The sequence below is a fragment of the Gavialis gangeticus genome, unplaced genomic scaffold (genome assembly GCF_001723915.1).
Source record: "Gavialis gangeticus isolate Ggan-Ray unplaced genomic scaffold, GavGan_comp1, whole genome shotgun sequence".
NCBI classification, from domain to species: Eukaryota; Metazoa; Chordata; order Crocodylia; family Gavialidae; genus Gavialis; species Gavialis gangeticus.
The window spans coordinates 42,309,917-42,329,911 of NW_017729004.1; the positions used below are offsets into that span (position 1 = coordinate 42,309,917).

Sequence of the window (19,995 nt, forward strand, 5' to 3'; positions counted from 1 at the left end):
CAGCGGCGCCCCCCGCGAGCGGGGCCGCTTGGAAGCAGGAGGCAGCGGCGGGGGTGGTGCTGGTGGGCGTCCTTAGTTGCCCGGCAAGCCCAGCAAGGTGACCCTCCGGGACCGGGCGGGCGCGGGGCTGGGCACAGACGACCCCTCCGCCTCGGGGCGCGAGTCCGTTGTCGGGAGAAGCCGTCCTGCAGGGGGCCCGGCGGGCCCGGCTTCCCAGCCCCGCAGGACCTGCCCTCCTGGCACAGGTGCCGGCTCCGGGCCGCTGACAGCTCGCCCCCGAGGACAACACCCTCCAGTCGAGGAGAGCAGAGCAGAGCTGGGGGGAGGTGCAAGAAAACTGGGGAGACCTCGCCCGTGACAGCGGTGCCGGAGGCTGCCTGGGTCGGAGCCGGGGCCGGAGCAGGCACTGGCCCCTCGTCTACAGCGCTCCAGCGGTGCTTCTTTTGGGGCTTTGGACGAGTAAGTCCGGGTAAAAGATGAATAGTCTATTGCAAAGTTTAAGTAGCTTTTAATTTCAGTTTAAGTGAAATGGTGAGGCACAAGCCGGACCGCCGCCCTATGGCAGGGCACCCGGCACAGTAACACTATTCCCTCGAGCCGGGATTTTCACTCCTCTAAAGTTAAACACTTCGTTCCCCACCCCCACCCCCCAAAAAAGCTGTTCGCAGAGCAGCTGTGTTTCCTTCCATAGCTAACTTCAGCCATCACGAGAAAAAAATCCCTCTTATTAGAACTAGTGGGAAAAAAATACCAGCAATCAAATTTTAAAAATACATGAAATGAGGGAATAGTTCGAGGACACATCAATGACAATAGTTTTCATAAGAAAAGGCCATTAACAAAAACCCGCACAACAATTAATGACACTTAACTTTGATCCAATAGCTGACACTTACGTAATACGGACTAAGGTTTTACAGGGCTACGTGCTATTCAAGATAAAGAGGAGAGGGGTTCAGTAAGTTCCCAAGGAAAGACGGTTAAGAATAAGAGCAAGTTTCTTCTTCTTGAATTCAGCAGTCAACTTCTTTTGGTCACATCTGAGTTGCTCTTTCTAGACTTTTTGCAGCGTCTTTTAGTTTTCCAACTAAATCCTAAAAAAAAATAAAAAATGGAGCACTCATTTTAGAACAAAAATATTTTGCAACAAGTCACCTGCTAAAAGAAACTAACAACAAGTGGGGATTCTCGTCTGCATCTTCAAACTGACATGGAGATCGCATTGTCCTTAACATGAGGATGACTACCTTTGATGCAAGTCAAAATGTCAGTTGAAATAACTTGTTTTATTGCTGTATTCAATTATTAAAGTTTTACATACTGAAAGGAAATAACCTTTTACATCGCCATTATTTTAGTAGAAGAGCTAAGTTAACATGAAGTTCATATCAGGAGGGTACCCAAAGTTCATGTAAAAATGTACTACGGTACTTGCCACAATAATCAGACACCAATTTTGTCTTTTCAGTTAAATAAAATGCTATGCCAGGCCAATTCTCCAGTCAGACAACATGCCAAATTTAATTCACTGAAAAAAAACCCAACCAACCAACCAACCAACCAAAAATCCCTAATCAAAATACAGATTTGAAGGCAGAACAGGAATTTTAGAACACGTGTTGATTTTTTTTCTTTGCTACCAAGTGTGTAGTTTGAATAACTTGGCACTCCCTTCTCCTCCCCTGCCCGCCCCCCTCCCAAGTCTTTCACGGAGTTTCTATTATTTTCCAGATTAACAATACTCCCATTGTTGAGTTATGTATTTATTTCACTAAGCAAAGTTCAACTTGTTTTTCTAGGTAGTAGGACTTAAGTGTAAGTAACTATTTAGAATTCCTATTCCTTAATACTGGGGTATCCACATGTCATTTTCCTTGATCTTCTGTCCTAAGGAAAATATAGGAAGTGTAGAAAGCAGATGCCTTTTCTTTTACATTCACATTACATCTATGCTATGTTTCCATCAGTTTCTAAAGACAAACCAAGAGTAATTCCCGTGTAACTGACATTATTTAGCTGCCAGTTTCATATCAGAAGTAGAGATCAAACAAAAATATTGGGGAAAATGTCTTTTCTAAAAACACATTAAACTACAACTCCAGATATTTCCCAATAACTGATTGTAGGCTGTGGTTTTGATCGACACCTGATAAGGAAAGCAAGAAATTTACATTCACAGCTGAAAACACCTAGAGAGCCGATGGTGACGGAAAGAAATACCTGCAATTGCTCCATAGTGCAACTAAAACTAACGTCTGGGTGTGATCCTGAGCCACTTTTCTGAGGAAAAAAACAACACGTGTTTAATTAGATCGTGTCAAATGCCTGCAACCGACAATTGATGCTGGAGAAAGCAGTATACAATACCTCAACATTTAAGGTCATCAAATAGGCAGGTCGATAAGTCTTATGAAGTTGGTTGGTCTAAATTAAAAAGACACATACCAAAAAAGAAAGAAAGAAAGAAAAATCAGACCTTACCAGAGAAGAAGGGAAACAAATTCAAAGACACACCCTGACATGGGAAGATTACCTTGATCTGATATTCCAGGCGCCAAGACACATCGGTTATGTGCGGAGGACATCTGCCTATACTGAAAGATAGGGTGATTATGTGAACGCTTGCCTAGAAGGAAAGGCCATGTTCTCGAGGTTTGCCATCGACAAACACTAGCATCTTTTAATTATCATTTTTAAAAGTCTGTTAAAAAATTTAAAAAATCTTAAGAGTATTGACATTTTCCTTCCCTTTCAACAATATTTTATTAAAATTTAGGTACGCAAGCTTTAAAAAAACCCCTACCGTTACTTAACTAATTTAAGTAGCTCTTTACAAAGTATCCCGGAATATAAAGTAAATGGCTACAGCTGAAAATGACTCGTTGATCTGAATAACCTACCTTCCCAACATGATTTCCAACGTATCTTTGTTTTTCTGGAAAAAAAAAAGGAAAACATGTATTTGCCAGCTCCTGCTGAACGGACAAATGTAAGAGGGTATGAGAAGGTAGTTTAAAAATAGGCTGAAAACCTGATACTCGGTGCAAAATTGTTCTATTCTCTCTCTGTCAAACTTACAGTCTTCTAGATATGCGCTACAGAGAGAAAAAACAAAATCGTATTAGCCTTTGGATGTAAACTAGCAGTATAATTTAAAGTAACAGCCGCCAGGAAGATAGGGTGATTTCGAAGTCTTAGTACCTTATAGCAGATTTGTCGGCTTTCTGTTTTCCAGCCTCCAGTATACAAGTTGCAGCTGCTGCATGGCAATGTTTTAATACTGTTGGGTCAATTTGTTTCAAGTCTGGGTGGTCTAAAACAAATGAATTACTAGTGATATATTTGTTCTGAAGTCTTAAAGCACATTACTAAAAGGGACATCTTTCCTTTTTTATATGACCTTTTCTGGAGCGATTTCAAAGTAAAAGACATTTCAGAAAGGGGGAGGGGGAACGGGGCACGCAGGCAGGTTGCTCCAATACGTGCAGCACCACGGGCAGGTATTTCTCACTTGGTGAAAAACGCTGCTGACCCACCAGCCTCAGCAATAGGGAACAGAAGTCTCCCTCCTCCTTCCCACTAGAAAACACAAATATGGTAAGGAAAACACCAGTTTTCCTTCAGCCACCCGCCATCATTTCTTAGAGCCTTAAGAGTAGAGACATTAAATTAAAAATCAAACGCGGATGTAACCGGTGTAAATTACTCCGGATTTACACCGGTGTAACTGAGGTCAGAGTCCGGCCCATAAAATTCAACAGAACATGAAGGTAAAAATCTTACAGACTTTCTGAACACGACAGCTTCTTGCCCCTTAAATTCCCTTTTCATCCCCAAGATATTACACTATCTGCTGCAGAATTAAATTGCAAGGATACCATGATGGATTATTAAATACTCGCATGGAGTCCCTGTTCTGTTACCATTCCCCAAAAAGAAACGTCCCAAGGCAGAAAGAGAGAGAGAGACGACCTCTTTTTCCCGACCCTAGAAGAAGCACCGACACAAATATCCGAGACACTTTGTTCAAAGCAGGCGTCCTGGTTTTAATTGCTAGCTTTACATAATCACACACACACGCACTCACGCTCATTATTGCACGCCTCCAAATACCAACTTTAGAGCTGTCTGCAGCCTGCATTTCCATACAGCAGTGTCCTGGCTGGTAAGCCCCTCCCCGCCAGAAGCTAGACTTTTTGCACATTTTCACTTTTAGTTTGAGTCCCCCCCCCCCCCCAAGTGTCCTGCGTTTGCAAAGAAGTCTTTGGGCTAGTCGCGAAGTTGTGAGAAAGCCGTCGCTGCGCCCTACCGCTGCGCGGGGCTGAATGTCAAATGTCAATACACCACCGCTGTGCATCTGCAGTGACTGACCCCGAAACTGATTTTTATTGCAGAAACTGTACCGAGAGTAAGCGGAGCAGGGAAGGAAATGCATGTAGAGACGACATCATGCAGAAAGGAAGACTGCGGCTGCCAAAACTACGCTGGACCGACGCCCACAGACAAATCTGACCCTTGCCAGATCACTTTAACCTCTCCCGCTTGCAAATGTGCTTAGCTGAACCTCACCGAGGCTGTCTCGAGTAAGCAGCCGGCACAAAAAAAGCGAGAGCGCGAGCACGGCTGCCCCAAGAGCCGGGCTCTCCCGGCTGAAGCAGGGCTGGCAGCGTTTTTAGGCCACACGCGAGAAATGCACGGCTATTTCTGCAGCAAAACAAGAGAGCCGGGGGCGGAGGGCAGAGCACAACCGGGGACGTGTTTGGTCCGTGTTAGGACGGCTTGGTGCAGGTGACACTGTCATTGCGGTGCAAGGGTCTAGGGGCTCTGCCCGCGCCCGCATGAGCTGTAAACACAAAGATGTGGCAGCAGGAAAGAAAATAGATCCCTTTTTCCTGTCTCTGTCTCTGTCTCTCTGGCTCCCGGGAGGACATGGCAGGGCTCCTTTCTTCTCCTGGCTCTCGCTCGAGAAGCAGCGCTTACCTAAGGCTGCCTGGTCCGCCTGGGTGTCAAGCAGGCTCTGGAAAGCCGTCTGGAGCAGAACCGTGTAGGCTCTGGGCGAGAAGCAGCCAGGATCGGCTAGAGGCTGCAAGCCGCTCTGCACATACTCCGACAGCTCCATTGTGAGCGCGGTGACCTTCGACACGCGCCCACGTGACGGCGCGGCTCAGCTGATCCCGCCGCCGCCGCCGCCGCTGTTTATTACATCTCAGCCCCAGAGAGCCAGAGCCAGAGGAGCTGCTGCTGCTGCTGCTGCTACCCTTTCTTCCCAGACCTGCACCACGCACAAGTGCCTCCTCTCTATTTACTTCCCCCAACTTTCCAGTGGTCTTTGTCTCCTTTACCGGGGTAGGAACAAAGCCATTTTCTAAAACAAAAAAATGATCATCTGTGCAGCCATGGATCAGACACCATTTAGCTACTAACACATTTATACTGTAAATACCATCCCTGGTTTGTTTGGAGGGCACAGCCAAGGAAATTCCACGCACACTGTAAACTGTCTTTTCCCTGACTTTGAACTCCCAGTAACTTTGCAGCCAAGGGAATGAGTTTTTCTCCTCTTTGCTGCTGCATATGTTACCGCGTATTGCATGATGTTATTTGTATAGTGTGCAACCTCCTTCCTTACAGGAATTGCAAATACATTTCTGAATAACTCCACTGATCCACTGTAGTGAGAGGGTCATTTGAGGTGTCTGTAACAACCTACCCATTTATATAATAATGCCTAAAAATAGCTGGAATGGAAGAAGCATATTTTATGGTTTGAGTTGATACTGTCTCAATACAGTGGAAATCTGAATCTGGCAACACAGATATAGGCCCTGATCTGGCAAGCACTTACATTCATACTTAGCTTTACAGGCTATGGTTAGTCTCAGCTTCTAAGTGAGAGATTGGGGGCTGGGGCCTTCCTTCACTTCCATCGTGTATATTTGTAATGGGATATATCTGATGTGATGTATATCTGATGGTATTATATCTGATGTGACATATTACATACACATATTTAAATACAAACAGTTATATCAGTACAGTGCTATGGTTTAGAATTTATACATACAAAGGTCAACGCATTTAATATTACAAGTTTTATGATAGATATAACTCAGCTCTTCTAAACATTCTCTGTTAAATTAGGTGATATTTTTATGTTCTAAAATGTGTAATGTTTCTGTAGGAACATAACTATGAGTATAGTCAATTTTCATGTGTGTAAAATCTTAATTTAAATTTAGCATATCTTGATATACTTTTAAGAACCAAAGAGGCAAACAGTGAAATTTCACACATTTACCTCAAAGTTAGATCCAAAGGATCATGGACTGACACAAATGTTTGTTTTGAACATTTTATTATTAAATATAAACGAATGCATTCCATTATAATATCAAGGTATATGCACAGGGCCAGAGCACTTCTGGATTACTAAAGATACTGAGCTCAGTCCTGCTTCTGTTTAGGGCAAAATGACTTTGTTTCAGTCCATGAACTATCTAGTCCTTCAACCAGTAAGGAAAATTAGGTACTAGAGCCCACTCAACTCATTCATACCTTTATGAATATTTTTCAAATTTACCAAAACATACCTTTCTGATAGCACACTTTGCACATATAGCACTTTAGCTTTCTAAATTAAATTGGTATTTGAGAGTGAAAAAATTAGATCTATACATTTCATAGATATTAAAAGCTTTTCTCTGGTAACATGAAGCTTGCTAAATGTAATTTCTTCAAACATTCCCCTGGCTGTCTTTTGCTTAATGAACTAAAGTGAAATATAGCTACCAAAATGGTATCCTTTTATAAAGTATAAGCAATAGAAGTAGGGGATTATAATCAACATGAATGAAAACAAATTTTAACTACAAGTATAATATCACTTTTTCAGCAATGTTGTCATTTGTACAAAGCACTGTTGTTGCTAGACAAATGGTAGTTCTTTACTTATGACCCAGTAAACTGACAGATTCATAAGACACCAGGAGTTGATATAATGTTATCTTACCACTTTGTATTTTATTACCCTGTAATTTAAACATTGTCATAGCTACAACGGTGTCTTAAAGTTAACATTCTGCATTTAACTACTGATCTCCTTTTGTGGCATTTATTTATTAGTCAGAGCCAAATCGCAGGGATGTTCCTCATCTAAGGTCCTTATTTTAAGGGCCTTATCTTTATGAAATATGAATTTTATGTTGTAAAATTAGTAACAACCCATTGAATACAAAATAAAGTTAAGGAACTAATTTTATATGATATTTTGTTGCCTTGCACTTCTGAATGTTCTTACCCCCTTGATACATAATTTGACACTTCATATTGAGACACAATATCCATTGAAGTCAGTAATTGTTCTTCTAGTCAACTTTAAAAAATGAGTTAAAAGCACACAAGAACTCTTGAGTGTTCCTGTATTTTTTGTGATTTTAAAATCACATTTCCTAGTATTTTTTCTTCCCCTTTGCTCTGTTAACCTACCAAAAGAACATGAGAAACAATTAAACTGACTAGGCAAGCAGTTCTGCCAAATTCAAAGGGTAACAAAACTAAAGAACTGAGAAAAATATTTTTCTCTAAATACTTCCTATTGTAGTGAAACTAGATATTATCTGCAACAGTATCATAGAACTACTTATCAGATTTAATATTATCTATAATTACATTTAAAAATTACTAAATACACTAAATCTGCCATTGTGCTCATCTGCTGACATATGCTACAATCATTTTCTGTTTTCAGGTTGATGAGAGAGCTTTCAGCAGACTGGACTTCTTGCTGGGAAGCAGCAGTGAAATGACAGCTTTAATTTCACCAGAACAATTCACAGATATCAAGGTAATTAACCAATAGCTGATTATATTAAAAAAACCAAAGGGTTGAAATGTCATATCTTGAGACAGACAGACAGATAGATAGATAGATAGATAGATAGATAGATAGATAGATAATCAGTGAGCTAGGGCCCTGATTCTGTAGTTGAAGCTGCTGACATTTTTCTGAATATGAATTTTAGAATTAGGCATCCTAGTATTAGAATTAATAAATCTAATTATCTTTATCAGATATATTTTCCTGATGCGGGCTAAAGTCAGTTGTTTAATATTCATTTAGATAAACTAAGCAATTCTACAGTATTGGCCATTTTTCAAAACGGGTATAGTAAATGGAAAATCATGACATTTAGCTCCTAGTTTCTTATGGGCTGCCTAGTCAATCTATTGTATAAGCAGGAGTTTACCCAGTCATGCACTTAGTGAAATCAATGGAAAAAATCCTGTTGAGTGCAGGATCAGGCCCTTAAAACCAAATATTGTGTGTACCATAATACCAGGCCCTGTGATAATGTATTAATATTATAAACAAGAACGTCTAGAAATCTGCTAAGCATTTTAAGCAATATTTCTTTTTTGATACATTGGCATCAAAGTGAATGTCACTAGAGATACGAGCTCTGAAGCCCTGGGGGACAGGGGTCTTTGATCAGTTTCATTTTGCATTCTGTCATGAAGGTGTAGTAAATGACCATAGAAAGTAGGGGAGAGAAAATAATTATATCTGTAACTTTGTAGCCTTACATATCCGACATCTGTTTATAGTCTGTATTTCAGCCACATAGGAAAAAGAGAACATAAAATGGAGGAGAGAGAAGATAACATAAAATGGAGGAGAGGACAAAAATCTGAACATAGAATTACAGAGGAAAAGAGATCATACCTATAAAATAAAGGATACCTACTTAAAGAAGGGTATTGAAATACACACAAAATGGTAGAGACATCTACTGTATAAATATATGCACTAGAGTTATCTCTACATTTACAAAATCTTGAAACATAAATAAGATGTTTCTATTTAGAAGCATAATTAAATACCTGAAATTCTTTAAAATATTCTATATTTATTGTAAGAACTTTTGCTTCTTTTAATTGTAAGAATTACATTTTTAATCAACTCACCAACTTATCTTGACTTTTTGTCTTTGCAAACAGGATGTCAAGATGATTTACAGAGTGTCAGTTTCAAACAATAAAATGTTTTTTTGCTGTTCATACATAACAGGTACATATACTATAAGCCTATTATTTTTTCTAAAAGAGTACTAACCTCAATATTGAAAAAACAAAGTACAAAGGAAATACATTACCATTTGTACATTAATTAATCAGTCACACTAATTGCCACAACCCATTCAATCTAGGTTTTTTCAGCTATACATAATTCATCAATCAAAACTAACCATGGAAATAATGTTCAAAATTAAAGGGTAAATCATTTAGAATGCTCAGAGTAGTTTCAATGAACTCTAAAAAGCTGGATCAGTATCTCTCAAAGGCTTCAGGTTTGCATTTTTCATCTATGTCATCTTCTCCAGTAAGTTAGAAGATGTAATAACCTATGGTAATACCTTGGTATAAATGTTTTGCAAAATTGTTACTGATACCAGCAAGAGTTTCATCCACAGTTTATGGGAATGCCCTAAGAACCTTTCTTGTAGTTGAGCAATGAGTCCTTTTTGTCTGCAGTGTATTTAATTTAAAAACGTTTGGTACAGATAATAATAGAAAAACAATGAAGGATAGATATCTAGGTATCATTCAGCACAAAGCTAACTTGGTACCTATTGGAAGAAAAACTGTAACAAAGACTGTTCACTTTCCTACATCAGTCACAGTCATAGTAATGAATATCATAGTGACAAGCAAAAAAGAACACACGTGCACAAAAGGCCCGGAAAATGTTCTGCTACACCACTTGTACAAATGTATAGTATTGGATGCAAAATATTATCATAATCCAAGCCATAACCTAGACTGTATTTTTTGATATGGCTTCTATACGCAATTTTCATGTTGGGCAAATTTGCAGTTCTGATAATGTATTTTCAAAAAAAAATACTTTTGTAGCTCTTCCAGAATTTTGTGGAAAAGTATACAATCCTTCTATATTTCACTTCAGTTAATTGTATAGCTATAGAAAAGGCCACTCTAATGAAACACAGCTACTCATTCCCAACAAATAGTTCTGATCCATGAACTTTTGAGTTCAGTACATCAGAAACATTACAAGCTTATTTCAGTGACCTGTGACCGATAATATTGCAGCTTAGTACATGTCTTATATAGATTCTAGTAACATATTAACATTTCTTATTTTGGCTTTTATGCCTTAAACCATTTTTAAAATCCTGTTGCGTAATGTTTCTGGAATTAGGTGGGCATGGTTGAAAAAAAAAGGTTATTAATTTTTTGTTTGACTTAATTTTGACTTGTTCACATATTATTCTTACTTGTCAAGGAAGAAAGTCAAATTCCTTTTCTACTATATGCTCAGATAACAAAAATGAAACATCTTTATAAATGTTTATATTCTGCACATCTGCGTTATTTGGTTTTTAAAACTTAACATCTCTGTGACTTAATTTTTTAGTAAATACTCAGAGGAAGAAGCAGCCTGGAAAATTTCATTCTTTTGAAGAATCAAAGTAATTTCTGAACTGGAACAATACCAGAAAGTGTTTTAAAGCAGAAAGGTATATTTTTTTCCTCCCTTATTTTACCTAAAAATGTTAAATCTATTTAAAACAAATTTGGCTAAAAACAAGATTCCAGGATAAGAATGTGTATGTTCAGCAAAAACCCAGAAAGAGCATGTATACCTACATGACTTAAATCCTATTTAAAAATATTAATGAACATAAAGTGTGATCCACTTGTCTGTGTTAGGAGGCACAATTATAATATACAGTATTAACTTGTGTAATAGTGGCTCTGTTTCTGTGAGTTTCAACATTACTTGAAAATCCTGTCAATAAAGTGAATCACAATTTATTGCATTCTCTGTCTGCTGCTTTTTCTTACAGACAAACAAAGCAGGCTTAATGAAGACTGTTTTGTATTGGCTTTTCTGTTCAAGATAATCCTCTAGCGTGTTTGATCAGAATGATGTAGATTTATAAATAAGGCCTATGCACCTTTAATGCCAAACAGAAAAAAACACAAGAAATCTCATTGCTTTAGCAGTAATACTGATTTAATTGATGTAAAATTTAGTCTTGTATAGTAAATTAACATAGCTTGCAATTCTCATAAAGAACAATAAGAAAGACTTCTTTCTTACTTTTATATTTTATTCTATACTTGTAAACAAGATATATTTAATTACAGTAGACTTTAATACTGACATTTTTGTTATGATCCAGCCACAATTATGAAATATTTTTAGACACATCTATCTCTACATAATTTATGCTTCCCAAGCAGGGTTCCATCATAGACCTACTTTCAATGCAGTGAGAAATTGTTCTATATGTTTAACTTTCTGTATGTTTTAGTTCTACTGACAAAAATTCTCATTTGCAAGTGCTTTTAGAAAGAAGTCAGATAAATTGTAAGACTTGCCAGTGTTTTAAACAAAACCTGTCAATGTTTTAAACCAGTCTTACTTTACCTGTTTATACCTCCTTATTGTAAAGATCATAGCTTCACTTTTAGAAGCATATAGAGAGGATATTGTGCTCTGTGATGATTGTTGTCAAGGAGCATTCATAGTCTGTCAGATTAATACTAGGGATGTGTATAGAAGAGCAAAAAGGAGTAATTTTTATAAGTTGACATTCAGCAAATGTAAGTAAAAATAGATAAACCTCAAAGGAAATTAAGGCAACATGTTTTAGATATGACTCTGTATCCAGGTGTTTAATGTCATGCCACTAAAATGTGAGTTAGCATGGGGCCAGGCTGCTAAAATATTTTTGTGTTTATATAACAAACAGAAATGTGTTTTTCTTAACTCTGCATTTAGTTAGCTTCTTATCAAGGTAGATGAATACTAAAAATACAAAGAGAATGAGTTATCTATAATCCAACACTTAGAGACGTTTGCTATAATACTTGTACTTCCATTAACATGAAAGATTAAGCAGTGTCATACAGGAAAAGTATTTGTACTAGATCCACAAAGACAGCATGTGTATCTTGACAACAATGAGAAAGTGGAAAATATTATAGCCAGTGTCAGACTTAAGCTTTATTATATTTTGTAGAATTAACAGCACTGAATTTCATTTTTTTAATTAAAACATTTGTTTGACTGTGCTTAGATACAAAGTGAACAGCACTTGAAAACCAGTAAAAAAGATCAATAGAATTGTGCTGCCCTTATGCAAGCAAAACTCCCTGTCACAACTAGTGGGAAATGCCTGAGCAATATTTAGGAAATGTAATTATTTTACTTAAAGCTCTGTGGTTCTACAGCTCCTTTGAAGTTACTTACCTTGATTTCTGCTGGGAGGATCTGGCCCATATTAGTTATTTTAATTAGTTATCCTTGTATGAGCAGAAACAAATGCATAATTAGTTTGAGTACCACACTACACTGATATTTTCTTTAAACACTTACATTTATTTATTTGTTTCATTTATATGCCACCCTTCCTGACAAAGGCTCAGGGTGACTTTCAGTAAGAGGACAGAATGACTGGTAAAACAGGATCATGGCAAGAGAAAAAACAACTTAAAGGGGAACTACAATATCCATTAACCCTGATACTGTTTTAAAAGTTATATAGGGCTACAATTATTTTGGTTTGATAGTGTCAACAGTTATACATTTGGATGTACCACTTTTAATTCTGCATGAAAGTTTAAAACTATATTAGTAAGAGAAGACTAGTAACTTGGAAGCCCTGTTTTGGTCCTATTGCCTTCAGAGGATGCAGGATCAGGCCCTTGTACTGAAACAATTTTGTACATAGAGATAATTTTTTTTTTTAAATAAAATGGCTTTGCTTTCTTAAAATTACATATGTGAATTCCAGTGCCGAACATTTCCCACACAGCTACTGAGCTTGTATTCCCAGATTCTACAAACGCTTAAAAACATTAATAGACTATTAAATCATTAGGTCCATTCATATGCTTAAATTAAGCATATGTGTAAGTTTTGGCAGGCTTGGTCTTAATTATTAGTTTGAAATACTGCTGTATATAAGCCAATAGTTTCTGGTAAAAGTAGACCAGTGGTTCTCAACCTTTTTTAGACTCAAAGTACCCCTCATTAGACTCAAGGTACCTGTTAGAAAATGCTGTAACCATTATAAAAAGATTCATAGACAAGTAGTTCCACTTAATGGAATTTTGCTTGGGTAAGGGTTGTGCCCACTCTTTATATAAGTGTATTTCAGCACATAACTGATTTAAAAATACAGTTAAAGCTTTTTCCTATTGTTACAGTTAAGTGATGGTGAAGATGAGAAAGCAGACTCAGGCTGAACCTAAATGTAATAAATTATCAGTGCCACTGAAAGAATACTTTTTGTTTGTGTGCTATTTTATGCAAGACTTATTTATTTGTGAGAGAAAGCTAATGGTTGGTTGGTGAATTAGGTCAATAAGCAATGGGATAGTGATACAGGAAGATTCAATTGCTCTTGAGGATACTGGCATCCTAGCACCACATTTCAATCAATAGGAATCATCAGATACCCTAATCTTTTTGTACCAAATAGCATTAGGCCTTAGGTGATGGAAAAAATAAAATGAGACCCCTGGATATTGCTTTTTTTCTTTGTTAGTAAACACTGTAGAATATGATTGTGTTGACACCCATGAAAATAAACTTTTCTATTAACTTTATTATACATATTTAGTATTTTTTTCAACAATTTGTTTATACTGTAGAAGTAAAATGTAATACTAACTTTAAGGTTGTCATAAAAATACATTGATCTTTTAAAACTGAAAAAAAAAAAATATATATATAGGTCCTGATCCTGAAATCTACATTCAGGCAAAACTAATGAAATCAAAAAGCAATGTTGTCTGAGAAAGCAGTCCAAGATTGAGCCCATGTTGTTGAATATTTGTTTGCAGATCTGTCAGTATCTGTCAAAATGTCTACTAATGAGAGCCACAAGGCAAGAGAACATCATTACATAACAAACAAAAATGTCAGGGTCTGGTTTGCAGTTTTTTGTGTTAGTTAATACAAGGGATTGTTGATATAGTAGAGAAGATAACATGGAGAGAGGTAGAAATACAGAAATGAATCCAAGGGAAATTAAGGATTTTTCTACAATTTGGATTTGTAGAGGCCTGTATTTTTATAGCAGATCAAATTGCTGCGGTTATAAAAAGAGTTAACACTATTGGTGTGTCATTGAGATGTAGGGACTACATCTACTTTGGTTGCTCACCCCACATTCCCCTTAACTCTAAAAGGAGCTCTAGGTGAACATACATTTTAAGATCAGAAGCTGAGAAATGGAGGTCTTCTACAGAGTGACACAATATTGTTTCTTTTGTTCTTTTATGAATACAAAATAAAATATTCAGTATGTGTCACTCTTCACTTGTGAAGAGTTTGAAATACTAAATGGTATTTGTATACATATAATTGTATAATTTTAAATGTAAAATAGAAAGTAGATCCTGAAAAAGTATATCTTACCTCCTTTTCTCCTTACAAGGTTAAGCAAGTTAGTACTTTACTTAAATGGTGAAATTACTCATTTAAAGCTCCTTTTCTTTTAACAAAAGATTTAATGTCTTATTCCTTATTAACAGTAAATGTGAGATACTCCTTATGAATTCCAATATGTTCATATGTAGCACGGCACACGTAACAATATAGGGGCTGCATAATTTTGTGACAGACATTCACTGGGAGTCGCTTGAACTTCTGTCAGGAATTCTGTTCTCTACACTTACTGACGGAATACTTTTAAACAACCAAATACTATTGCCATTACACAGTTTGTACTCAAACTTCCCCTGAAGTCAGTGCAAGGTTTCCTGCACAAAAAGTGAGCAACAACCTGAGAATCTGGCCCATAGTTGCTTGCCTATCAGTCCATGTACCCATCTGTTCATGTGGCATAGTGCCCACTCATGAGTTAGTTGGACCTTTGCCCTGAAACATAGGTGCCAGGCAGTAACAGTTTATGTAGTCAGCCTGTATAGCAATGCAAATGTAATTTCTTCAGCAGAAAGTCTAGGCACAATGTCCAATAAAGCTGGGCACCACATGCTTCCTTTCAGTTGACTACATTTTTTTTTGACATGTATGGTGTTAGAAAAAAAATACTGGAACAGAGGAGGAGATTGGTGCTTGCTGCTGCCAAAAAGACAGGTTGCACTGGAGCAGGTGCTTTGGCAGTCCATGAAGGCCATTTGAGGGACTGTCAAAATGTGTACAACAAGAGCAACCGGCTCACAGACACTTAGCATGAAGTTAGTTTCATAGCAGACAATGGTATCAAGGGGCATTTTGAACCCCAAAGGAGTGAATCCAGCCATGCTGTAGTCTAGGTAGATGCTGTGCATTTGATGTAAGAAGGAAGCTGCCAGCCAGAGGACTGAGTGGTCTGCAACAGGATACGTTATGATGCTGTTTTATTCTGGGCAATGGAAAACAAAAGATTTTCACTATGCTCTTGTGTCTGGGAGACACCTACTTACTTTGGAAATAGAGCAGGGGTAGCAAAAGAGAGATGATTATTTGTTGCTAGCCTTATTTATTCACCCTTTGAATTCAAGATCAGTTCAGACTTCATGACCTGACATTTATAAATGGCTAATTGCAAAGTGTTTGGCAGGTGAAAGCAATTCAACTGTGTGATCCCTGTGGCAGGGCTGGCAAAACTAATGCCCATAGGCCACTTATCCCTTGACCTTGTTAAATGTTGCCCACCTGTTGGAAGGAGTCAAACAACTTCCCTTCCCATATGCTTTTATGACACTGTGTTACTGTAGGTAGTCTTAAAACACATGGGAGTACAAGTGGTTTCCCTGTGTGTATTTTAAAGCTAACAGAGAAACCTAGCACATGGACATGGATATGCAGGATTAAAAAAAATGCTTTTTCTACATTTGTGTCTCTTTTTTAAGGGTTCAGTGGAAAACACATGGTGAAGCAACACTGGAAACCAAGAACAGAAATAAGAAAAGGGAAGAGAGTAGAAGCACAAAGAAAGAGGTACAGAGACGGAAGCAAACACCAGGGAGCAAGGAGAAAGGAACAAAGAGAAAAGCAGAACAGAGGGAGAGAGAAAGTAAATGAAAAAAAGAGAAAAAAGACAAATGGGGAGAAAAACATGGAAGGGAAACAGGGGGACTGAAAGACAGAAGAAAATTACACACACAAAAGCATTTCAAAGCTGAAAAAGAACAATTGGGATACGTGGCTTTATTCCAGATTTTAAGGTACTGTAGTTTTGTGTATGGCTTATTTGTACAAAGCTAGGGAGAGTCATGTTTTGGGCATTCCCTATTGTTATTTCTCCTTTTGTTCTTTCTCTAGCTACTGCATCCATATTTCCCTTGCTGTCTTCTGTCTCAGTCTCTCTTCTGATCCCCTTGTTCCCCTTTTCCTTCTCTCTTTTAGTGGCAATGAATGAAATGTAACCCATCATTGTACAAAGAATGTCTCTAACCCTGCCTTTCAGTATTTTCTCTGAGAAGATTCAGTTGATGCACCCTGAAATTATCAATGTAGACCAAAATGAGCAAATGGGGAAAATGTGACTTTTTCTGTATGAGAGTTGGGGGATATGGTTAAAGTCTTGATTTGAAGGAGCTTTGCATGGAACCAGTATTGTGAAACATTGATCTTCAGTTGATTAAGCCTAACAGAAAGTGCTGGGGAAAAGAAGAGGAGGAAGAAGAAAATTAAACTTTCAAACACCCAGATCTCTTAGCTTCTGCACGGGATTTCCCTGGATGTTTTGCCTTCATTTTATGGATTTATTAAACTACAGAGTCTTTCTGGCAAGGGCTCTCTTTGTTTATGTATAACAAATGTGTATTTTGTACATCATCAGTGCTAGCCAAATAATTATTTATTCCTATAAAATTAATTTTGACCTAAATACAAATTGGATTGGCTTTGATTCTAAAGAGAATATTTTTAATTTGTGACTGCCATTCTAATGCTCTCTCTAGAATTTCTATCCTATATGTTAAGGATATAAACAATACAGAGCACTGGCATTTACTTAGATTGTTGGCTTTTATTTTTTATTGTTGGCTACTTTTACCAGCCTGGGGCCCTACACAAACAACTTCATGGGCCTCAGGCTGGTCGAGGCGCCCCTTCCCACCCTGGTGCTGCCAGCCACAGGGAGCAGGACCCCTCAAAGCTGCCACTAGGAAGTAGCCACCTTGCCAGTGAGGCTGGCAGAAGGGAAGGGAAAGGAGGTGGATGGGACCATTCATGCTGGTGCTGCAAAGGGAAGGACCGGGGTCCCTACAGCTCAGAGCCCTAGGCATGTGTCTAGCTTGCCTATGCATTAATCCAGCCCTGGTTGGGAGTAGAGGATGAGAAGGTGATCCACAGCTCTCAGGATCAAATCCTAAATAGTGTTTGTTAACGCATGCATTCCTGTCATGTTGAAAGTTAGGAAAGTCCAACTAAGGGATCAGAACAGGGACTAGATATCTCTGATGTAGCTTCCTCTCTGACATTGTGATGTGTGTCAGAAGGCTTAGGAGACAGTTTGCCCCTGCAGAATGCATAATTCACGTAAGTCCTTCTGTCTTGGGGGTCTGCCAGGGCCTAAAGCATCCACAAGAAAGCCTTCCTACTGCCTCGAGAGCCTCCTCTCTTCTTTGCTTAATCCTGCATAGCAGTGGTACTTACCTGATTCCTGTGCAAAAGGGTGTGGGACAGAACTTGACAAGGCTTTTGCTTCCCTCAGTCCTGGTCACAAAACCCTGATCTATGTGGACTGCCTGTAGGGTGCAAATAGATATTCACCCTGCTCTAACTCAGGCGCTTTATGTAGAACATAAAGTGCCATGAGTTAGAGCACCCCCCCAACCCAACCGATGTTCTCCTGTTGCATTGGGGGGATTGAGCCTGCCTGCATCAGTCCTCCTGGCCAGCAAGTAGGGGTGCTCTAGCAGTCTCCGAGGAGGCTGCTGAACTGCTTCTTTCCCCAGTCCCATCCCCCTGCTCATAGCTCTGAGGCTGTCAGGAAGGGGAGGCAGAGAGAGGGAGCAGCACTGAGCTGCCAACTCAGGTTTACTGCCTGGCTGGAGCTGGGTGGGGGAGATGAAATAAAGCCCCTTCCTCAACCCCATGCCCCCCCAACTGCCGTGGCCCCTCATGAGGTGAGGGGGTCTCCATTCCTCCTCCCCTCCCAGCTCAGGCCAGAAAAGGCAGCAGCTTAGTGGTACTTGCTTCCCCCTCTCTGCTTTGCCCAGCCTGGGGGGTGGAAAGGAGCCCCCTTGCCTCATGGGCCCAGCCCAGCTCCTCCCAGTACCCCAGCCAGGGTTGTTGGCACAGGGGCTCAGTGTCATTCCCCCCCCAACCAGCTCCAGCCAGGCAACAAACTCAAGTGCTGTGCCTTCCCTCTGCTTCCCCCTCCACCTGCTGACAATCCTGGAGGCAGGGCTGGGCTACATCAGCCCAGCCCAACACAAAAAAATTAATCCTAGGGAACACAGAGCATCTTCGGCTGTGTGTAGACAAAACGAGAGGCATTTGTGCACGACACTTTAAAGTGGGCTACATACTTTTGCACCACTTTAATGGTGTTGGTGTTTGCACACCTCAGTGGTGTATTGCTCATTAATTCCAATCATTGTAGGAAATTCGGTGGCGTAATGCACCTTAAATGACTTGGGGCGCAGCAAATTAATACTCCTTCGAGGAGTTTTAGTTTGCTGCCTCTACAGCTGCGGAGCAAAGTGTGGGGCTCCATGCAGCTCCGCGGCTCTGCAGGAAGCTCTACAGGCAGCCTAGGAAAGCAGCTCTGTCCAAGAAAACCAGCGAGTCTGATCTTTCCCTCCCCCCCATCCCTGGAGTCCGCCTGCCTGCCTGAGCAGCACAGGGACCTGGTGCTTCCCTCTGCTGCTGCAGTGCCCCCTGGGACTGCCCGAGCTGGGTGCCTGCCGGTGGGGTCCATCTGGGGGAAGCCGCCGCTGCTGCCATGGAGGGAAGCACCAAAAGCCCCTGCAGCCCAGGGACTGCTCCACCCACTGGCAGCTCACCCTCCCCTCCCTGCCAGAGAGGCTGGTAAGTCAGTGGGGTGTGTGCATGACATGGGGGTTTATTCAGCCCTAAATTGAAGCTGTGTTTTTTAAAACCCACCGCTTCAATTTAGGGCCCCCATTGTGTCTACACGCACCCATCATCTAATACTTCATCTGAGAAGGGTTAATTTTTCATGCAATCGGCCATTTTAAAAGTGCTCTGCAGCCACGCACATGTGTCACAGCACAGCTGGAGCCTGATCATGTAAAAAGTGTGACTTGGATAAGCGCCTGTAGAGAAGGACTGGGACCATCCAAGGAAGGAATGGTGGTCAGCTGGATGTTCCATAGGTTTTACTATCCAGGGACTTCCCTGCCCTTTGATCTTTTGCAATTAGTGCCAGAGAAGTTATTCTGTTTATTATTCTGTTAACAGTACTGAACTCACTCCACAGGCTCAGAAACAGGTTCATTATCTCTGCTCCCCAGGACACAGACCAGATATTTGGGAAGAGATTTTAGTCAGATGTCAATATTCACCTAGAAAATTTGAATTGGGATTTGTGGCGCTTGGTTAAAAAAACCAACATGTTCTGTTTATGAGGTGACCCAAAATGGCAGTGGTTTCCACAGATCAGACAGAATTCAGAATGTATTGTAGTGGATCCAAGTGAGTAGTTACTATCTGTTACAGTTTTAGAAACAGACTACTTGCTTAAATAGTTGAATACCATTAACTCCAAAAGGCTCTTTATAGAGGTAGACAGTATACATTTTCAAATACTTACAGAAGTGCCTTTTTTTATCCAATCAATTATTTATTACAGTTTGTTAGGCAAATATTGTGAGCTAAATTACCTTCTAGTGAAAACTGGTAAAGCTCCATTGAAATCCCTTGATTTGTGCCATTTGATACCAGCAAAAAATGATTTGTCTTTCTTTGAAGGCATCTCTTATGTATATTTAAAATGTACTAAACAAATATGATACATTTATTACATCTCTACAAATCAA

At 39.5% G+C, this 19,995-nt stretch overlaps 1 protein-coding gene and 1 long non-coding RNA gene across 2 annotated transcripts; one reads left to right on the top strand and one right to left on the bottom strand.

Annotated features, from left to right (window-relative positions):
* Positions 1–491: 491 nt before the first annotated feature.
* On the bottom strand, positions 492–5,157 carry COMMD3 (COMM domain containing 3). The gene is made up of 8 exons (XM_019508308.1): positions 4,981–5,157; positions 3,202–3,313; positions 3,032–3,095; positions 2,901–2,935; positions 2,534–2,594; positions 2,368–2,424; positions 2,221–2,280; positions 492–1,094 (listed from the first exon to the last, which is right to left on the bottom strand). Exons 1-8 carry the CDS (start codon positions 5,117–5,119, stop codon positions 1,035–1,037), a joined length of 588 nt encoding a protein of 195 aa, XP_019363853.1. The 5' UTR covers positions 5,120–5,157; the 3' UTR covers positions 492–1,034.
* A 17-nt stretch (positions 5,158–5,174) lies between these two features.
* LOC109291331 lies at positions 5,175–10,824 on the top strand. The gene is made up of 4 exons (XR_002095815.1): positions 5,175–5,346; positions 7,748–7,843; positions 8,617–8,754; positions 10,436–10,824. It is a non-coding gene; the product is annotated as an uncharacterized LOC109291331 (long non-coding RNA).
* Positions 10,825–19,995: the final 9,171 nt, after the last annotated feature.